This window comes from Mytilus edulis, chromosome 1 (genome assembly GCF_963676685.1).
Source record: "Mytilus edulis chromosome 1, xbMytEdul2.2, whole genome shotgun sequence".
Classification (NCBI taxonomy): Eukaryota; Metazoa; Mollusca; class Bivalvia; order Mytilida; family Mytilidae; genus Mytilus; species Mytilus edulis.
In genome coordinates, this window is record NC_092344.1 from 50,185,934 (window position 1) to 50,206,809 (window position 20,876).

Below are 20,876 nucleotides of genomic sequence, written 5' to 3' on the forward strand. Positions count from 1 at the left end.
AATTAATTGACATTTCTTTTCGTGTGTGTTTTTTTTAATTAAAGCTTGCATCGATTTTTGATGGTTCATAAGCCAGCCTGGCTTCTCATTTGAGATGAAGTTCCTAAATTTTTCAGTTTCTTGAATGACGTTAGACAAAAGTAAATTAATAGCATTTGTTTCTCACACTTTCTGCAATGGTGAACTTCTGATAAAAAAATTGATGACGATAATGGAAATATGATAATCAACTGCAATCTGCATAAATCTATAATTTATGCCCAAGTCTAAATCAGATTCAAATTGAAGCCGTATTGATCTGTCAGACAACACACTAAAAGCTATTTGTTAGTGTATTTATAGATATTGTTCATCGTTCTTCATATATTCCACACATTAATTCAGAATGGCTACCGACGATAATAAGCATGTAAGTTTGCGCTATATAAGACATGTTGTGTATGTTTACAATTCCATTCTGTACAATATATACACTATTATCTGATCTCTCACACTATGATCCACGATCTCTATGTTTCTCATTCTAGTCTTCCTATAATTAGACTCTCACTTATTTATCTTCAAAAATGGTTGTTTCAAAAAGTTCTCGCTAATAGAATTGAGAATGGAAATGGGGAATGTGTCAAAGAGACAACAGCACGACCATAGAACAGACACAGCATAGGGTCACCAATAGGTCTTCAATACAGCGAGAAATTCCCGCACCCGGAGGCGTACTTCAGCTGGCCCTTTAACAATATATATACTAGTTCAGTGATAATGAACGCAATACTAAACTCCAAATTGTACACAAGAAACTAAAATTAAAAATAATACAAGACTAACAAAGGCCAAAGGCTCCTGACTTGGGACAGGCGCAAAAATGCGGCGGGGTCAAACATGTTTATGAGATCTCAACTCTCCCCCTATAACTCTAACCAATGTAGAAAAGTAAACGCATAACAATACGCACATACAAATGTATCTGAATTCCAAATTAAAAATAAGTTGCAACCCCAAAATCGATCATCATCTTTCCCAGATTAATTTAGTCATCATGGAAACGTACAGCCCGTAACAGAGAAGTCATCGAATTGTTGTTTCTTTACCGTCAAAATTAGCTACGTTATCGACAAACTTAATTGAGTAGTGACCGAACTATTGGTACTTTAAAGTTAAAAAGATTGACAATGCTGACAAACTTTCATGTGTTGATAATCAAGTTTAATATCGATAATATTTAAAATAATTCTAATAATATGAAACAAAATATGTCCATGCACCATTTCGATTGAGCGAAAAGTAGTCATTTCTTCAAAGTCAGAACAGAAAAAAAAAGATTTATGGAAGGACGTCTTGATAGTATTATTTCCTTTACAATTTTACCAAAAACTAAAAGAAATACATGTATACTGGTAAACAATTAAAAAGGAGTTTGATAGGAATGAAGTCCTTTATTTTTTCGGACTGCAATGTGTACCGTATGTGTGATGGATTTGAATTCAATCAATAACTTTGAAATGTTTTCTCATATGTATACACAAAAGGGAGGACTGGTATTTGTACTTCTGTTAGAATATGTCTTCGTCCGTTTCACATGCCAAACTTTTTTCTAGTACAGTTTAAATGGGAAAATTTTGTTGAGAATTTTTTTTAATATGACAAAATAACGAGCAAAACTATTTCTTGCAATGGCACACACAGAGAATATTCTTTTTAGTAAAAATCAGTAAAAAAAAATTCTCCAAAATATACCATGGCCAGGACCTGACAGTTTTTAGCAGTGTACAAATGAAAATCGACCGGAAAACTGCGCTTGCGGTCATTTTGAGGGATCATCATGCAACATTTCACCTATTACCCATCATGAAACAACATAGGTTCTCAATTACTAAAAAAAGTTCTAAAAGATAATTTCAAATCAGAGTATACATATTAACTTCCTTATATACAGTCGAATTTGTCTATAGGTTGCACAAAGCTGGTTCTTAAAACGTTTGTATCAGGGAAAACATTTTTCTTTGACTTTTAAAACTGTAAATGTAGGGGAAACGGATTTCCTAACCATTCACATATAATATTCCGTATTTCTGATTTTGTATTCGATAACGTAAATTATACGACTTTTTTTTATGAGAACGTGAACTTGTGCCATTTATTTTTGCTGGTCTTTAGGAAGACAATTTACAATTGTGCAGTGAACGGAGGCACTTATATACATAACCTTATAATTCTGTTTGGAAACAAAAATAAATTCCCAATATATAAATAAACATGTATTATATGTCGTGTACATGATTGGATTTTGTAGATATAACTACCGCACAGAAAAAGTATCATGGATTTCGAGGCTTTCATATTCAAGGTTTTGAATTCTACCCTTGTTGAAAACTTGTGGAGACTCTACAGTTCCTCAAAACATCAAATTTTTTTTGGTAAATTGAGTGCCGTCTCCCGGAACATGCTAACACTTAAGTCATATCTTTTCATTTTCATATTTTTTCCCCTGTTTGTCTCTGTTGTCTTGATTGTTGGAACGATTAGTGGTATCTAACAATATTTACGAAAACTTTCTGAGAATTATGAATATTTCTTCTCTGTCAGATATGGATCATTACCAATGATAAAATGAAATGCCGTACATCGCATCTTATAGAGGTTTAAATTTCAAATATTCGTCAATAACTTAAGATATAGAGCAATTTTGTCTTCAACATTTCAAATGTTAAAGGGTACATTTGTATTTTTTACTTCGATTTGAAGAAAATTTATTTCAGTTTTTTCTGTGACAAAGTACAAGCATGTCGGTATTGCAACAATGTATGATTGACATAATCCCGGGGACATAATAAACAGATAGGTATGAAAAAGAAAAGATATGGGGTATTCTGTATCAGACGAAAGAAAAACTATTGCAGTGTTAAATCCCATAAATATTCACAGTGCAAGCAGTATATACTATCTACATTGAGCAAATCGATTTATGATTTCCTCGTAACAAATGATAGAAATTTCGTAGATCCCGTATTTGATCCTTTACCGTTAAAATGAAAATGCCAATGACAGAGGTTGATTATAAAAAAATGTTTTACTGTGTTAAAAAAACTTCGACTTAAACAATGAAAACTTACACGTTGGACATGAAATATTTTGTCGATGAAGAAAATTAAATTATGTCACTTCTGAAATAAGTTTGTCGATAACGTAACTTATTCTGACGGTAAAGAAACGCGAATTCGATCACTTCTCTGTTACGGGCTGTAAAAGTAAGAAAGTATAGTTCATTGTTTGCAGATATCTTTCATGGTAAAATCGCCTAAATAACAGTCTCTGGATGAATTCAATTCTTTTAAATCTTGCAAGTGTAATCATGCACACAATAGAAAGAAGTTATAGTAGTCTTCTGTTATCATAGTTTATTTATAATTCAATTAATTCATTTTTTAAACCCTTGTTTCTAGCATGAGCAGCCGTCACCCGAAGTTATGGATAGAATATTGGGTACTTTATATGGCGGGTGTATTGGAGATGCTATAGGTATACTATCCGAATTTTTAACAAAGGAGGAAGCAAAAGAGGTATGTTACAGTTAGGTGCAAAGTTGACTAATTGCAATATTCATGAAGGTATATATATATTTTTGTATAACCTGTCCATGCATGAAACGAGGTTGTACTGGTAAAGATGAAAACGTCACTTCCACTATATGTAATACCAATGCAGGAATATGACTGTTGTTGTCCATTCTTTTGATGTGTTTAGGTTTATTTTGCAATTTGATCAAACAAATTTCCGTTCTGAATTCTCTTTGAAGTTTCGTGTTTTTGTTACTAGTATTTTACTTTTTTTCTAAAGTTGTGTGGATGCCATCTTGATTTGGTTGAACGTTATGGATTATCTGTGTCACACGGCTATATGTCTGTTAATAGTATACAGAAAAGCAAGAAACAAAAAAACAAAGGACTTTGGAAAAAAGTGGGAAGGCTAACAAATTGTCCCCTGCCACCATGGTACCCGCATGTTAAGACTTTGATACCTTAATTGCTTAAATTTTCTCCAGTCATAAAATCATTTTGGAAAATTCAGTCTACAACAAATTATATACTTCATCACGCACTAAATGCCCGCGATTTCGATTATTATTGAAATGTAATACCTGTCCATGCATGCACCAAAGATGAAAACGTCTCTTCCAATGTACCAATACAGGAATATGACAGTTGTTTGGTGTGTTTAGGTTTTGGATTTTGCAATTTGATAAAGAACTTCTGTTCTGAATTTTCCTTGGAGTTCGGTATTTTTGTTATTTTAATTTTTTCTAAAGTTGTACGAATATCATCATTTTTTGGTTGAACCTTATGTATTATCTGTGTCACACAGCTTCATCACACTTGTCGTATCCATAATCCCGTAATGAATGCGGCTTTACGTCAAATTTTAAATCTTAAATAAGCAGAACCACGGATTTCACTAATGGAGCAGAAACTGCACGATTATGCTACGAATGATTATGCTGCTGCATGGGTTCATCATCATCGACATGTTGTTCAGTATAAAGTTATCTGTGTAGTTTTTATACTTCTGTTGTCTATTCGTCTCTTCATTTTTGTCGTGTTCTGATGATGTTTAATTTCCCTTTTCTTCCTCCTTAATACTGGAATACTTTGCAATTGTTCTGGGCTGCAATAGTGCAAAAATGCTATATCGCAGCAAAAAAATCAAAAAGACAACATTTAGGTAAAAGTATAAAATACAAAAGATAGGCAGAGAGATTATCTGCCGCTGTCAGAGGTATAAATTTATTCATAATGTGATATTTCTACTTCACATGAATATCATCCACTAATTTAAAAGGTTTTTGCACAATTACAATTTCTGGGAGTTATGAATTTGCGTAACTAACGACGCACTTTTTTTATTTTGATTTTATCCCAAATTGAATGTCTTCAATTGGCGAAAAAGTATTTAATGCTTTGACACTTGATCCTTCATATAGACATCTTCCACTTGTGTTAAAATCTCTATTGTGCTTTTACAATAGCAACTATGTATAGATTCTGTTACAGTTTTTTTTCTTGGTGCTTTGACACTTGCTATTTCATTAAGACATCATCCATAGGTGTAAACATCTCTACATGGTTTGAAACTTGTATTTCTGTCATATTGTCCGGTATTCGCTTTTCTTTTGTTCCTTTCTGTCACATCTACACTTAATCATTTGTATGATTATTTTCAAATCAGTTGTAATCGTGCATCACTAAAGAGATCAAATATATCTAGTTCTGTATAATAATAAATACCGTTTAATGGTATTGAATCTGTTTCTCCTTTAGCTAGCAAATTTTGATTCATCATATAGAAAATATTAACCTATTCTTTATTCTTTAAATTAAGCATTACGGACCAGTGGCTAAAAAACTTGAATACTCTCACAAGAGTCTGGTTGACGATGACCACAGGATTAGATGGGAAGAAGGAGATTGGACAGATGACAGTGACCAGATGGTACTGATCATGAGATCGTTGGTGGACTGTGATGGAAAGGTAAGTAAGCTAGGTTGTGATGTTACACTATTGTTTTAGATAAGGGAGAAGGTTTGGTACCATTAAAACGTTTAATTCCGCTGCAAGTGTTTGCTCCTGTCCTAAGTCAGAAATCTGATGTTCAGTAGTTGTCATTTGTTGATGTTATTCATAAGTGTTTCTCGTTTCTCGTTTTTTATATAGATTGGACCGTTGGTTTTCCCTTTTGAATGGTTTTACGTTCAAAAGTCATAAATCGATTGAGAAAAAAAAATCCGGGTTACAAACCAAAACAGAGGGAAACACATCAACTATAAGAGGAAAACAAAGGAACAACACATAACAAAAATTACCGAACTCCGAAAAAAAAAATCAAAACGAAAAGTCCATAATCAAATGACAAAATCAAAAACTCAATATATATAAGCTGATCAGGTATGAGTGCCATGGAGACAACTCTTCATCCAAGTCACAATTTGTAAAAGTAACCATTATAGGTCAAAGTACTGTCTTCATCACGGAGCCTTGGCTCATACCGAATAACAAGCCCCAAAAATGACTAGTGTAAAACCAATCAAACGGGCAAACTTACCGTTGAATAGGTTGTACCAATTGTAAATTGAGAATGGAAATGGGGAATGTGTCAAAGACACAACTACCCGACCATAAAGCAAATAATAGCCGAATGCCACCAATCTAGCTTATGAAGCCTTGCGGGGCTGTATAAATAAAATACATAATATACTGGTTAAATGTTCATGAATGAAATGTATATACATGCCCATATTTGTATAGGTGGACCTTAGTGACTTTGCAGGCAAATTAACAAATTGGGTAAAGTATGGATACAAAGAACTGAAGGATTGGTGTGGATTGGGTATAGGTACTTTAACAGCAAAAGTAACAGCATATCCTGATTATCTAAAAGATCCAGAAGAGGTAACGTGCAAAAATTAAGTCAGTTCTTATGAATGTATATAGGAAAATGTCACCTTCTAGGTATTTAAAAATAATAAATAAATCCCATTTTAAGAAGCGAATGTCCATCTAACCAGTTAACTACATTTCTACCTGTATTTCGTACTTATTTCATTTCCTGTTTTTTTTCCCGCTGCTTTTCTTTCGTTGTGCAAGCTCTTTCTTTATCTCATTGTATCTCTTTCCGAATTCCCATGCTCTGATCATGCGTTTGGTTAATAAAATACGAATATTTAACTTTCATTTTTTTTAATATAATTTCAAGAGAGCGGACAATAAAATAAAAAACGAAATGAACAACTGTGATCATAATTAAAAGTACAGGAAATAGAAACTAAGGATAACTAAATAACTTCATTTCGTCATATATGATCTCTGATGAACAATTGTCACACTGGCAATCATACCACACCTTTTATATTTTTACTGAAATGAATACATTTAAGGCTGCTCGTGCAATTTGGGAACACCAAGGTAAACAGGTTGCATCTAATGGTGCTGTGATGAGGACCTCAATTGTTGGTGTTCATAACTACTGGAATACGGATGAGGTTGTCAAGAATGCAATAGAAATTACAAAAACTACGCATTATGATCCAAGGTAATGGGGCTTTTATTCAGCTGGAAACGAAAATTATAAGACTTTTGCTTTTAGTTGCATTTTTTTTTTTATAAAAGGATAGAAGACTTTTACCGGTATGAATTACGCAGATCTTGAAAAATCAAAGACCACGAAGTGTTCTACAACGCTAAACATTACGTGTGCAGAAAGTGAGGAAATCTTGTTGTTAGTATGATTTCTGTACATACAGTCAATGATTCAGTTACTCAAGTCATTGTTAGAGTATAGGAAAATATCTAATAAAGTTTTCAAAGTTTTGCAAATCAGTACTGAAATGAGTTTGGTGTTGCATTATCATTTAGCTGGGAAAATAATATTTCTGTTGGTTATGTTATGTGCGTAAAATATTTCTTTATACTGATATAGTAAAAAAATTCTGTACATTGCTTTGGATTATTCCTATTTAAACAAAAATATCCGATGTAAAGAAACTCATTTTCCATATATAATGTGTTCTTTCTAGATGTCAAGCATCATCAGTGGCTGTATCCGTTGCTATAGCAACAATGCTGCAAGGAAATCATAGAGACAAGAAAGGTCATTTCAAAGTCAAAGACGTAATTAACGAAGCTTATGAGCATGCATCCAAATGCTTAGAAACTGACGAAGAAAAGAAAGACTTATTGTTTTATTTGGAATGTGAAAAGATTAAGGAATTAAATCTAGATGAATCCAAGAAAATTGGTTACACGTACAAAACTATGGGAGCAGGATTTTGGGCATTAAAGCAGAGCAATTTCCGGAAGGCAATCACTAAAGTCATGCTGCAGGTAAAACGTATTGTCCATCAGTTTAAGAGGAAACATATACAATATATGTCGAAAATTGGGTATAATTTTTAATTATACAGTATAAAATTGAGAATGGAAATGAGGAATGTGTCAAAGAGACAACAACCCGACCAAAGAGCATAAAAAACAGTCGAACCACCAACGGGTCTTCAATATTTGATTAACATTATAAAACTTCATTGCTAGATTTTAATCGAACATGAAACACGTGTAAATTATAGAATCTCTTTGAAAACAACTTTATAAAGTAACTTTAATTATTAAAAACAAATTAAATGGTAAAGCCTCGTATTTTTATTGATGAATCTGTACAGTAAGGAATGATTATATTCACTTGTTGCGTATCTTATATACTGATACCTAAAATTGTTGTCTAGGGTGGTGATGCAGACACCAATGCCTGTGTTGGAGGTGGTTTACTGGGATGTAAACTTGGAATGTCTGCCTTACCAGAATCATGGGTGACAAAACTTTTACACAAGGAGTGGTTAGACAATGAATTTAAAAGGTAGGTTTGAAAAGTCAATGATACCTCAATTAATTTCAAGGCATAACTTTTGAGTTGTTTTGGATGTCTACTGAGCAGTAATAATATATATACTTAAATAACTGACCATTTAGAAAAGGTTTGATACTAAGCTGTTTTCGGCTATCCGAAGCAATGGTTTTGACATATAATTGTGGTCGAGTATAGTTTGTTCGATATATATATTTAGGGAGCTACCATTTGATTTTTATGGGGGGGGGGGGGGGGGGGGGGGCTAGGATGAAATTTGAAAAAAATAGGCAGGACAGGAGTTTTGAGTAAAAAAAAAGGCAGGATGAGACACTTGCAAAAAAAAAAAAGTCAGGATGACAATTTATGTAAAAAAATGTCAGGATAAACTAAAAAAAAAAAGGCAGGACCAATTAGAGTGAAAAATAAAAAGGCAGGACAGAGATTACAGCTAAAAAAAAATGCAGGACAAAATTTTTCATCCTAGCTAAACGCAAACCGTTAAATCCATGATATTGCAAGTATTTTCATACGACTGTACTTGAAAATTTTGGAGCAAAATGTAAATCGAAAAATAAAATGAAAAGATACAACAAAAAATTCAGACATTGGTCAAGTTGAATTTTACAGTAATAAATAAATAATAATTCAAGCCAACTTCCCTTGGTTATATGTAAAAACAAATGATTGGATCATGTCTTGTTATTTTCAGATATTTTAAGTTAATGAAATGGGAATGGAATGATAAACCAAAAGGAAAATGAAGGATTATCCGACGGACAACATTTATTGATCTCAATATCAAAAGAAGTTTAGCTTATGTAGAATGACTTTTAGTGACGTTAAGATGATGGACAGCAATACAAGAGCTGTTCCTTTACTTTTCGTGGTTTTTTTTTAATTTATTATACCTGATATTCTTTCTTTTCTATTGGACTTAAAAAATACCATGTGTTATATTTAAAATAGGTAAAAAAAAATATAAAGCCCCTAAAGTTATCATAATTTTTATACGACCGCAAATTTTGAAAAAATTTTCGTCGTATATTGCTATCACGTTGGCGTCGGCGTCGTCGTCCGTCGTCCGAATACTTTTAGTTTTCGCACTCTAACTTTAGTAAAAGTGAATGGAAATCTATGAAATTTTAACACAAGGTTTATGACCACAAAAGGAAGGTTGGGATTGATTTTGGGAGTTTTGGTCCCAACATTTTAGGAATTAGGGGCCAAAAAGGGGCCAAATAAGCATTTTCTTGGTTTTCGCACTATAACTTTAGTTTAAGTGAAAAGAAATCTATGAAATTTTGACACAAGGTTTATGACCACAAAAGGAAGGTTGGGATTGGTTTTGGGAGTTTTGGTTCCAACAGTTTAGGAATTAAGGGCCAAAAAAGGGCCCAAATAAGCATTATTCTTGGTTTTCGCACAATAACTTTAGTATAAGTAAATAGAAATCAATGAAACTTTAACACAAGGTTTATGACCATAAAAGGAAGGTTGGGTTTGATTTTGGGAGTTTTGGTCCTAACAGTTTAGGAATAAGGGGCCCAAAGGGTCCAAAATTGAACTTTGTGTGAATTCATCAAAAGTTGAATAATTGGGGTTCTTTGATATGCCGAATCTAACTATGTATGTAGATTCTTAATTTTGGTCCCGTTTTCAAATTGGTCTACATTAAGGTCCAAAGGGTCCAAAATTAAACTTAGTTTGATTTTAACAAAAATTAAATCCTAGGGGTTCTTTGATATGCTGAATTTAAAAATGTACTTAGATTTTTAATTATTGGCCTAGTTTTCAAGTTAGTCCAAATGGGGGTCCAAAATTAAACTTTGTTTGTTTTCAACAAAAATTGAATAATTGGGGTTCTTTGATATGCCAAATCTAACTGTGTATGTAGATTCTTAATTTTTGGTCCAGTTTTCAAATTGGTCTACATTAAGGTCCAAAGGGTCCAAAATTAATCTAAGTTTGATTTTAACAAAAAATAAATTCTTGGGCTTTTTTTATATGCTTTATCTAAATATGTACTTTGATTTTTGATTATGGGCCCAGTTTTCAAGTTGGTCCAAATCAGGATTCCATATCAAGTATTGTGCAATAGCAAGAAATTTTCAATTGCACAGTATTGCACAATAGCAAGAAATATTTAATTGCACAATATTATGCAATAGCAATTAATTTTCAATTGGAGTTATCTTTCTTTGTATAGAATAGTAGTTGATAATATATGTTGGAAATTTGCCAGACATGACTATGATGTAATTTTCTATTTTTATTTGCCAATAACTTTATGTAAATAACTTCATTGGAAATTTGCCAATATAAAATGTTGCTGATGAAGCTTTTTTTCCTTATCTTATCTAAAATGTTTTTAGATAATGTATGTTGGACATTTGCCAGACATGACTATGATGTCATTTTCTATTTTTATTTGCCAATAACTTTATGTAAATAACTTCATTGGAAATTTTCCAATATAAAATGTTGCTGATGAAGTCTTTTTTATTGTTTTATACAATAAACAATGTATAATTACTTTTACTACCAACCAATCTTTACCATTCAGTGATAACAAGCACTTTATTTTACATTTTAATATTTTATGATGTATTTAAAAGAGTAGTTATTGTTGCAAACTCCATTAGAAATTTGAATTGATATCAGTTTTGGAAAAAGGGAAGCGGGGATGTGAAAAAAAAGGGGGGGGGGGGTTTAAATTTTTCTCATTTCAGATTTCATAAATAAAAAGAAAATTTCTTCAAACATTTTTTTGAGAGGATTAATATTCAACAGCATAGTGAATTGCTCAAAGGCAAAAAAAACCTTTTAAGTTCATTAGACCACATTCATTCTGTGTCAGAAACCTATGCTGTGTCAACTATTTAATTTTAGATTTAAAAAGTTTGAAGAAGAAATCTTTAATTGATTTGTAAAATCTTGACATTTGTTTTGTGTAAAAAAAAACCATGTAATGTCAAAAATTTGATCACAATCCAAATTCAGAGCTGTATCACGCTTGAATGTTTTGTCCATACTTGCCCCAACTGTTCAGGATTCGACCTCTGCGGTCGTATAAAGCTGCGCCCTGCGGAGCACCTGGTTATATGTGATATGAGTGCCAATGAGACAATTCAATTTATAAAAGTAAACCATTATAGGTCAAAGTAATGTCTTCAACATAACTGTTTATATTGATCTGGTCTTGTCTTGAACACAACTTCTATGTAATTTATATAGGTGATATACAAAAATATGTAAAATATGATATGAGAAGTGCTGTTTATCTATTAAATTATGGTTCCTTTGTTATTGATGTTGTAAAAATGTTTTAATTCTGCGTTTAGTGAATATATATATATGTTGTGTACATGTTATAATTTTGTACAGGTTATTACTTGTACAAACATTTTATACAAGTAATTACTTGTATTAAGCCATCATACAAGTTATTACTTGTACAAATACAATTGTACAAGTAATTACTAGTACAATTTTTACTGAGAAAATGATAATAACTTGTACAAATCATTATATTTGAAATTGTTTTCCTTTAAACAAATAATTTATTACTTAGACATAAAGGTATAAACTTTCAACATGTGTGTACTTTTTGAAAAAACAAATATATAATCAAAACTTAAAAAAACAAGTCAAAACTTAAGTGTAAAGATGGAAAACAGTGTAGAATTACTTTTTATGAAGAAATAATTAACTCTGATAATTCACTTTCACATGTAATGCATAAGATAGTACAGAGAGAATATTAGTTATGTAAAGGAAGCCAAATTCAGTTCCAAAAAAGACAGCACTTCAGAGATATTTCTTATGACAGAATTGTGTTTTGAATGTACCAGTAATTGAAAAACACATTCGCAAAGGAGACGAAATTGTTTATATTGTGCAGTTGATGAACTTTACCCTTTGATAAGAACAGCACATGTCAAAAGATAATTAAAAGATTTCGAAATTGGAGACAATGTTACAGTGAAATAGTAGACAGAGGTCTGATTGACTCTAGAAATATCAAAGGAGTTGTACTGAATATTGCTGAAAGTTGAAAAATAGGAACATAAGTTGGAATCATGATTGGTTTAATGAGTCGAAATCAAATCGAACAGATTCAGAGAAAGGATTTGACAATGTTGGACATACCAGAGAGCACTGAGGTTAACGTCAAGGAAGCTGTTCAAGTGCTTTCTTTAAGTGGTGACCAAAATCATGCTCACTTCAGTTGTCGGGGTGGCTGTATGACAGGCAAATGTAAATGAAAAGATCGAACTTATTGTGTAATTTCGGATGTCAAGCTTCCTTAACCTGAAATTTGCACTATCATTTTCTATGTTCAGTGAACCGTGGAATTGGAGTCAAAACACTAATTTGGCATTAAAATTAGAAAGATCAAATCATAGGGCATATGAGTACTAAGTTTCAAGTTGATTGGACTTCAACTTCATCAAAAACTACCTTGACCAAAAACTTTAACATAAAGCGGGACAGACGGACGAACGGACGGAAGGAGGGACGGACGCACAGAACAGAAAACATAATGCCCCTCTACTATCGTAGGTGGGGCATAAAAAAACACCCCACTAAGTACAAAATACTCTTTTGAAAAAAAAGAAAAGAAAAACAAACACAATATAGATTTCAAAAATACATATGCTGTATGATAAGAAACAAATAAATAAATACGAAAAAAACAGTAAAAGAAAAATAATACCCGACAATTGTCAAAACAATCCCCGACTTACTAACTCAAAGAAAGGAGTTTTCCAATGAAACATTTTGTTTAAAGCAAAAGTAGAAGCACATACAACTCAAAGATATTGTGTTGTACAAGTTATTATCTTTTTCTCAAGAAAAATTGTACAAGTAATTACTGGTATAATTATATTTGTACAGGTAATAACTTGTATGATGGCATCATACAAGTAATTACTCATACAAAGTTTTTGTACAAGTAATAACCTGTACAAAATAATAAAATGTACACGACATATAGATTATAATATGGCATTTTTCATATCAGACCCCTTATCAGCCCGAGAGCCGACAGGCTCAAGGAATGATTTTGACCATGAGCTGATAAGGGGTCTGATATGAAAAATGACATGTTCACGAATATTATCAGATTATAACATGGAATTTTTCATATCGCATGTATTATCAGCCCTAGGTTCAATATCAGCCCAAGAGCCTCCTTTTACGTGGTTCCAAGAAAGAAGTTCAAAGATTGAAAACTTCACTGACGTCGAACCCCAGGTTTAGTACATTCGATATGAAATCTTTCTATCATAAGTCTCAACAAAGAAGAAAAATATTTTAATATGGACGAATCGACAAAATAAATAATTCAACAATATACAAAATGAACACTGTTTGAAAAAGTCAACTTGTTTTAAAGAAACTTTCTAAATTATGTTTGAAACGTTCAAAAATGCAAAAAATTTAATATTTTTTTTTTATTATTATTTTTTTTTTTACACAATATACTTTCTAGTATCGAAGTATTGTTTTGTACACTACTTTGTCATGTTTTTCACTGAAAACGTAGCATTGAGGTGTTTTTTCCGGAATTTGCCGAGTATCACCGGAATGCCATGTCGATAACGTTACGGAAAGGCATGTGATAACAATCGAAGCATGTGATAAACTTTTCATATCAGCCCGCTAAGCATCAATTCAAAAAATGTGGAGTTTACGTTAATTTAATGTTATTATCATACAGTAAAAATCATATATGTTATTTATTCTAAGTATATGATTGAAAAGTTCTTTTTATCATAAACTTCAACAGAAGACATACAGACTAACACTGTTTTAAAACTTTGAAAAAATGTATTTCTTGCAATATTTGTTTTGCATTTTTTAATAATATATTTACCTGATTCTTAATATTTTACAAAAAAAACCAACAACGTACCATTGAGGTGTATATCTGTCTCACGTAGAAAATGGTGTGCATGAAACTTTGGTATCTTATTTGCACTATAAATGAATTGTTTTTCAGTTTCTTTCATTGCGTCTTGATTTTTATTGACAATAAAAGGTGCTTTATTTGTCAATGTTATTTTGACTTATGATATGTAAAATTGAGAAAGGAATATGTGCCTACGTGCATATCTATATACATGTATCTGTTAATACAAAACAGTCTCTACATTTGTATACGAATTGTCATGTTTTGAATGTCTGTATTATGTTTAAAATGTCTATATTATGTTTTGAATGTCTATATTATGTTTTGAATGTCTTTGTTATGTTTTGAATGACCGTATATTATGTTTTAAAATGTTTGAATGTCTTTTGGTATCTATCGCCTTTCTTTAAATTATACTTACGATTATTTACGGGTTAATTCCAACAGTTTTGTTATCTGTATTATCCTATTCGATTATACTATTTCAATGAGACCCAGAGTGTTGTATCAATATGAGCATGAAGTCATGTTTAATGAGAGAAATTTATATATTTTTTGCGTATTTACTGTGTGATCGAAATAAATTTAAAGCGAACACCGTTGTTATTTTGTTCCCACTTGAGCATAATTTTATAATCAAGAATATTAATATTTACAGATTTTACGTTATGTACATCCTAAACGACAATTAGCATTCCCTCATTAATAAAAGTGCAACATTGTACATGCGTCAATGGGTTAAAAAATCATTGCGAAACCAAAGGGCTTTAAAGGATCAACAACAGACCATAGTCCATACCATATGTCGAAGTCTAAAATATTGAAGGAATAACTGTAATATTTTTTCTGTCTATTTGAAATAACATAAAACAATGTGATGCATACTGAATAACCCGCATAGCAGGTCATTTTTTAAGTGTGCGCCACATTTTTTATGTTATTTCAAATAGAACAAAAAATAGTACAGTCATTCCTTATAATTTAATTCTAATATTCATTGTAAGCCGGAGTGAATCATGAATAAACGTTGATGACATTTCGGTCACATGCATGACAATATTATGTCTATGAGCTGATAGACAAAACACTGTCAGCCAATCATAAGACGCGTTACAACAAAAATATAATTATTAGAGTATAAATTCAATTGAATAAATCTGTCAAGACAAAATTCCCCAATGAAAACTAAACGCTTGGATATGAAATACAGTATAATTGATATATGAACTTCATAATGTTCCTGAATTGATACCCTGTACAATTTTATACGTTTCGAGCCAGGTATAACTGTTCAAATACTGAACCCTTTTTATTTCAATCGGTTATAAATTCATAAAGTCAAAAATAAAAATAACTACAAATAAGATGCACATATAGCGCAATATTCTGCCATATAAAAAATACGAAGAGTGACAGCAAGGTATGATAAGTCTACAGACATATATGTTATGTCATGAGTATAAGGAGGTATGTAGCTGAATAATATTGGCTTAAATGCTATGAATAAAAACAAATGCGGGTATATCGACCAAAGACACCAACAAAACCCAAAAATTTCAATTGTACGACTTTTTCTATCCCTTCTATTTCTGTTTTTTTAGCTGACGACACAATCCTGATAATTTTTCTCTTGATCATTACAAACATATATAAATGTATTTTTTATGCATTATAAATAATAGTATAACAACAATGACACATAAATACTATAAAAATCATCAATACTACCATAAATCGTTTTGAGTTATTTCAAAAATGTTCGTGTAATAGTTTGCAGTACTTTTTCTTTATTCTTATAATCATATTCACTTTATTATAACACACCCTGAACAAAATAATATGTTTCTATATATATATCTCAGAAACCCCCTACTGGTATTTATCCCTGAACATATATTGCTTTTGTTGTAGCTGCCGAATTTTATACAATCCATTTTGTTTCCTCATATATGTATCTATGTAGTACAAGTATTGTTGGAAAGGTGTAACATAGATCTGCACCTAATTTTCGGTTTAAAAATTACATTCATACTTCTGATGAATGGCTTTTCTTTGTTGTAATCGATGTAAATGTTTTCTTGTCAATTACGATCAATGGTGTTCAGTATAGAGTAATTAAGACTCAGAGGTACGTACTTTTTGATACAAAAGTAAACGTTTGGAGGAAATAAAATGAAAGAAACTGGCCAGAGCCAGTATAGATATAAAAAAAAATACTTTTAGCATCAAGAGGTCAATACATCATATTCAACAATATATGTTGTGAGAGATGTTTATACGCATTGAACCCAAGGGGAATTTGGATATGGCAATTTACCTATACTTCCACCGTCGAATCCATGCAGAGGGTTTTAGGGAACACATCTGCACTGGACTGTATTTGAACAGTGTCATGCTTTTTTGGTACGATAAGACCCCTAACAAAAACTGTTTGTGGGGTCTCAAAGCATTCCGTTGTCACGGCCATATCAATCCCCTTTTCCAACGTTATCCACTCAATGAACCATGCAATGGCAATCCAAGATTCCCGTTCTTCATCTCGGCATGCATCGACCAATCCCCTAAGGGGGACTAGTAAAAAGATATATGGGCACTGTTTGCTTGTCATGTTTTGGAATTTTTGTCAGATTTTCGGATTCCTCTGGTATTATCCATTTGAATGCCTTAAAAAAAAAATGCCCATTGACCCCCATTTTTCTTTTTATAAATCTTTTACATGTATAATGATAAGCCATCTGTAAAAGTCTTATAAAATTTTATTTATTTTTTGATAGTTTTTGAGAACTTAAACTTGTCAATGATAAAGCTATGAAAAGTCCAGAGAGAACATTTTCCCGCCAAAATTTCAATGGCTAATATCTCGAAAACAAGCAAATTGACCTATATATTTTCTTGGCTCTTTTGATTCCTTTATTAATCCCCTGTCAATATAAACCAGTGTTTTGAAAAGTTATTAATTTTGAAACTGAGCAGCGAACTCCCTTAAGTCTGCTTCCAAACAGCAGTAAAACGCTTGTCAATGCGGCATGTACAAGTACGTATTCACGTACGATCAGAATGGGGACGTTAACTCATATGCCTTCGGCGTAAAGAGAGTGCCACGCTCTCTGCACATTAAAAATAACTTTTCAACAACTCTTTGAGGGTCCGTATATGTCTAGCGCACCGGTTACAGTGCAGGCGATTTGGTGTCACGATATCTCGGTAGCATGGGTTCGAATCCGGCCCGGCGAGAGAAGAACCAAAAATTTGCGAAAGCAAATTTACAGACCTAACATTGTTGGGTTGATGTTTAGACGAGTTGTATATACATAATGTACACAGCCATGTATCACCATCACTGCTGGTGATCCGATGGATAAATCTCTTGTAGAGTTGTCACTGGCTCAGACGTACTTATAAATATAACTATTTTCTGTGACTGTATCTTACATTAATTTGTAGGATCCTTAACTATAGATAATTTAGCTGATCTGTAAGAATACCATCTTCATGCCTTATATATCATGTACTGTAGTACTACGCTAGATTAAAACTGACGTGGAAAGGTAACACCCGGCCACCGAAAGCTTCATTTTTATGAAGCCCAGGTGGTCGTGTGGTCTAGCGCACCGGTTACAGTGCAGGCGATTTGGTGTCACGATATCTCAGTAGCATTGGTTCGAATCCCGGCAAGGGGAGAACCAAAAATTTGCGAAAGCAATTTACAGATCTAACATTGTTGGGTTGATGTTTAGACGAGTTGTATATATATGTTGTATATATATATATATATATGGATAGGGACAGAAATATGGCGTAGCAACAAGCCACCTATGTATATATATATATATATATATATATATATACAACTCGTCTAAACATCAACCCAACAATGTTAGATCTGTAAATTTGCTTTCGCAAATTTTTGGTTCTTCCCTCGCCGGGATTCGAACCCATGCTACTGTGATATCGTGACACCAAATCGCCTGCACTGCAGCCGTCCCGCTAGACCACACGACCACCTGGGCTCTCAAAAAAAGAGCTTTCGCTGGCCGTGTGTTACTTTTCCACGTCAGTTTTAATCTAGCGGCGTACATGATATATAAGGCATGAAGATGTTATTGTTACATATATATATACATAGGTGGCTTGTTGCTACGCCACATTTCTGTCCCTATCCAATATATCATAATTTTTCAGTGGCACCTTCATCTCGGACGGCACGTTTACAAGACATATCTATCGATGTAATTGATCTCATCCTGAGCATGCATGAAATATATGCCATTGGACGTAAACGCGCGGCAACCAAAAACCTACCAATCAATCCCAAGCGACCATGCACTTTACGTAATTCATCTATTTGATAAATGTCTTACTTTTCAGTGTGAAGCGCTCATGAAATAGGTCGCTTGTTTCGAGCTTCATGATACTAGCATGTTATTATTTTAAGGTTGAGAATTTAAAAGTCACGGAAATAAATGACTACGGCAAGGTTGCTGATAGAATCTAAAACTAATCAGATATCGTTTCTTTCACAGATGCGATTAAAACTAGTAATGGATTCGTCAAATATTTGTCAAATCTCTTTATCTTTCCACGAAATAGGGTATTCCTATAAATAATAAAATGTGATATGACTCAGTAGTATATGCCGTATTTATCGCGGCAGCGTGAAAAGGGCAGTATAACTAGATATCTCAGCTGCTCACCTGTGATCACCTTCACCACATAAACAAAGGTACTTGGGGATTAAATAAATACATTTTTTTAGCCATCCCTCCTTTTTTTCCAAGGTCACTCACTTTTTTAAATTTTCTAATTACTTCATTCATATTATTTTAGTGAGTTTTCTTTAGCAAATTAAAATATACTTACTTAATGATACTTAATGATGTTTTCCGGTACAGGATCCTCACGGTTCCTCTTCACCAGACTCATATACTGATTGATTATTGTCTCCATTATTTCTGATGCTGCTTCCGGTTAATTCAGCTCGATAATCAGAATAATAGATTTCTTCGTACTCCCAGTATCTATCTAGTCTATTTTTGAATGAGTTTATAGATGACGCTTTAGTTACTTTATCTGGTAACTTGTTCCATAATTTGGCTATTCTTACAGAAAAACTGTTTTTTCTCAGACTTGTTTTGAATCGTTGGTGAATGATTTTATTACTGTTTACTCTTGTGCTATGTCTATTTTCAGTGCTGGGAATGAACTCGTTTCTGGATCGTAATTACCATTAAGTATCTTATATGTCTCAATAATGTCCCCTCGGACCCTTCTATATGACAATGTTGGCAGCTTAAGTTTTTTCAGTCTTTCCGGGTAGCTCAGTTTATTGAATCCTGGTATCTGTCGTGTTGCCCTTTTTTGTACATTTTCGATTTTGTCAATGGATTTCTTTTTAAAAGGTGCCCATACAGAGCTAGCATAGTCTAAGTGTGTTCGCACTAATGTTTTGTATAGAGGTATGAAGATTTTTTCGTTTAAGTTTTTAAATGTCCTTCTAATTGCGGCAAAAGTTGAATTAGCTTTGTTCACTTTTTCGCATATGTGTCTTTCAAAGGTTAGATCTTCATCAATTACTACTCCAATATCTTTCTCTTCTTGACTTTTGCTTATATCATGACCTAATAGTTTGTAACTTGTCTTTTCTTCACTTACCCCTCTACTTATATTTATGTGTTTGCATTTTTCTGGATGGAACTTCAACAGCCATGTATCACTCCATTTCTCGAGATTTTTTAGATCATCTTGCAATATAGTTTGATCTGATTTGCTTTCAATAATTCTAAAGATTTTTGTGTCATCCGCGAATAAGTAGGCATCTGATGTCACGCAATCTGGCAGATCATATATGTATAGAACAAATAACAGGGGACCTAATACTGAGCCTTGTGGAATTCCTGATGTTACATCTTTCCACTCTGATGTTTCCCCATTAACTGAAACTCGTTGTTTTCTATACGATAGAAAATCTGTAATCCACTCTAGGAATGGATTAGTTATCCCAAAATTTTCGATTTTCTTAACGAGTCGTCTGTGGGGTACTGTATCAAAGGCTTTCATGAAGTCTGTATATATGCAGTCAATCTCATAGCCATTGTCTATAGCTTCTGTCCATTTATCTATTACCTCTAATAGTTGTAGTGATGTCGATCTCCCAGAGATAAATCCGTATTGTTTGTTTGAAAATAGTTTATTTTCTTTCATGCATGTAATTAATTATAATTATGTTCTCTTATTATTTTCTCCATTATTTTACAGACGACTGATGCGAGACTTACTGGTCTATAATTTTTAGCTTGTGATTTACTCCCTTTTTTGAATATTGCACTCACTAGGGCGCTTTTCCAATCCTTTGGAACTATTTTTTGTGTTAAAGATTGGCTAAAAATGATGCCACTGAAGTGGTTCAGCTATACCTTCTTTGACTTCAAACAGCAGTCTTGGGAGTAGATTATCAGGGCCGGGTGATTTATCCGTTTTTATTTTCTGTAGGTGTTTCAAAACCAAATCAGTGCCAATATTTAATTCCTCTATTTTTTTTTATCTAATTGAATATGCTTAGGCTCTGGA

General features: G+C 32.7%; 1 protein-coding gene across 1 annotated transcript; it reads left to right on the forward strand.

Annotated features, from left to right (window-relative positions):
* The first annotated feature begins 277 nt into the window (after positions 1 to 277).
* On the forward strand, positions 278 to 9,396 carry LOC139484630 (ADP-ribosylarginine hydrolase Tri1-like). Its single transcript, XM_071268457.1, has 8 exons — positions 278 to 409; positions 3,441 to 3,557; positions 5,374 to 5,523; positions 6,298 to 6,441; positions 6,927 to 7,081; positions 7,566 to 7,872; positions 8,271 to 8,401; positions 9,102 to 9,396. Exons 1-8 carry the CDS (start codon positions 386 to 388, stop codon positions 9,151 to 9,153), a joined length of 1,080 nt encoding a protein of 359 aa, XP_071124558.1. The 5' UTR covers positions 278 to 385; the 3' UTR covers positions 9,154 to 9,396.
* The last annotated feature ends 11,480 nt before the right edge of the window (positions 9,397 to 20,876 follow it).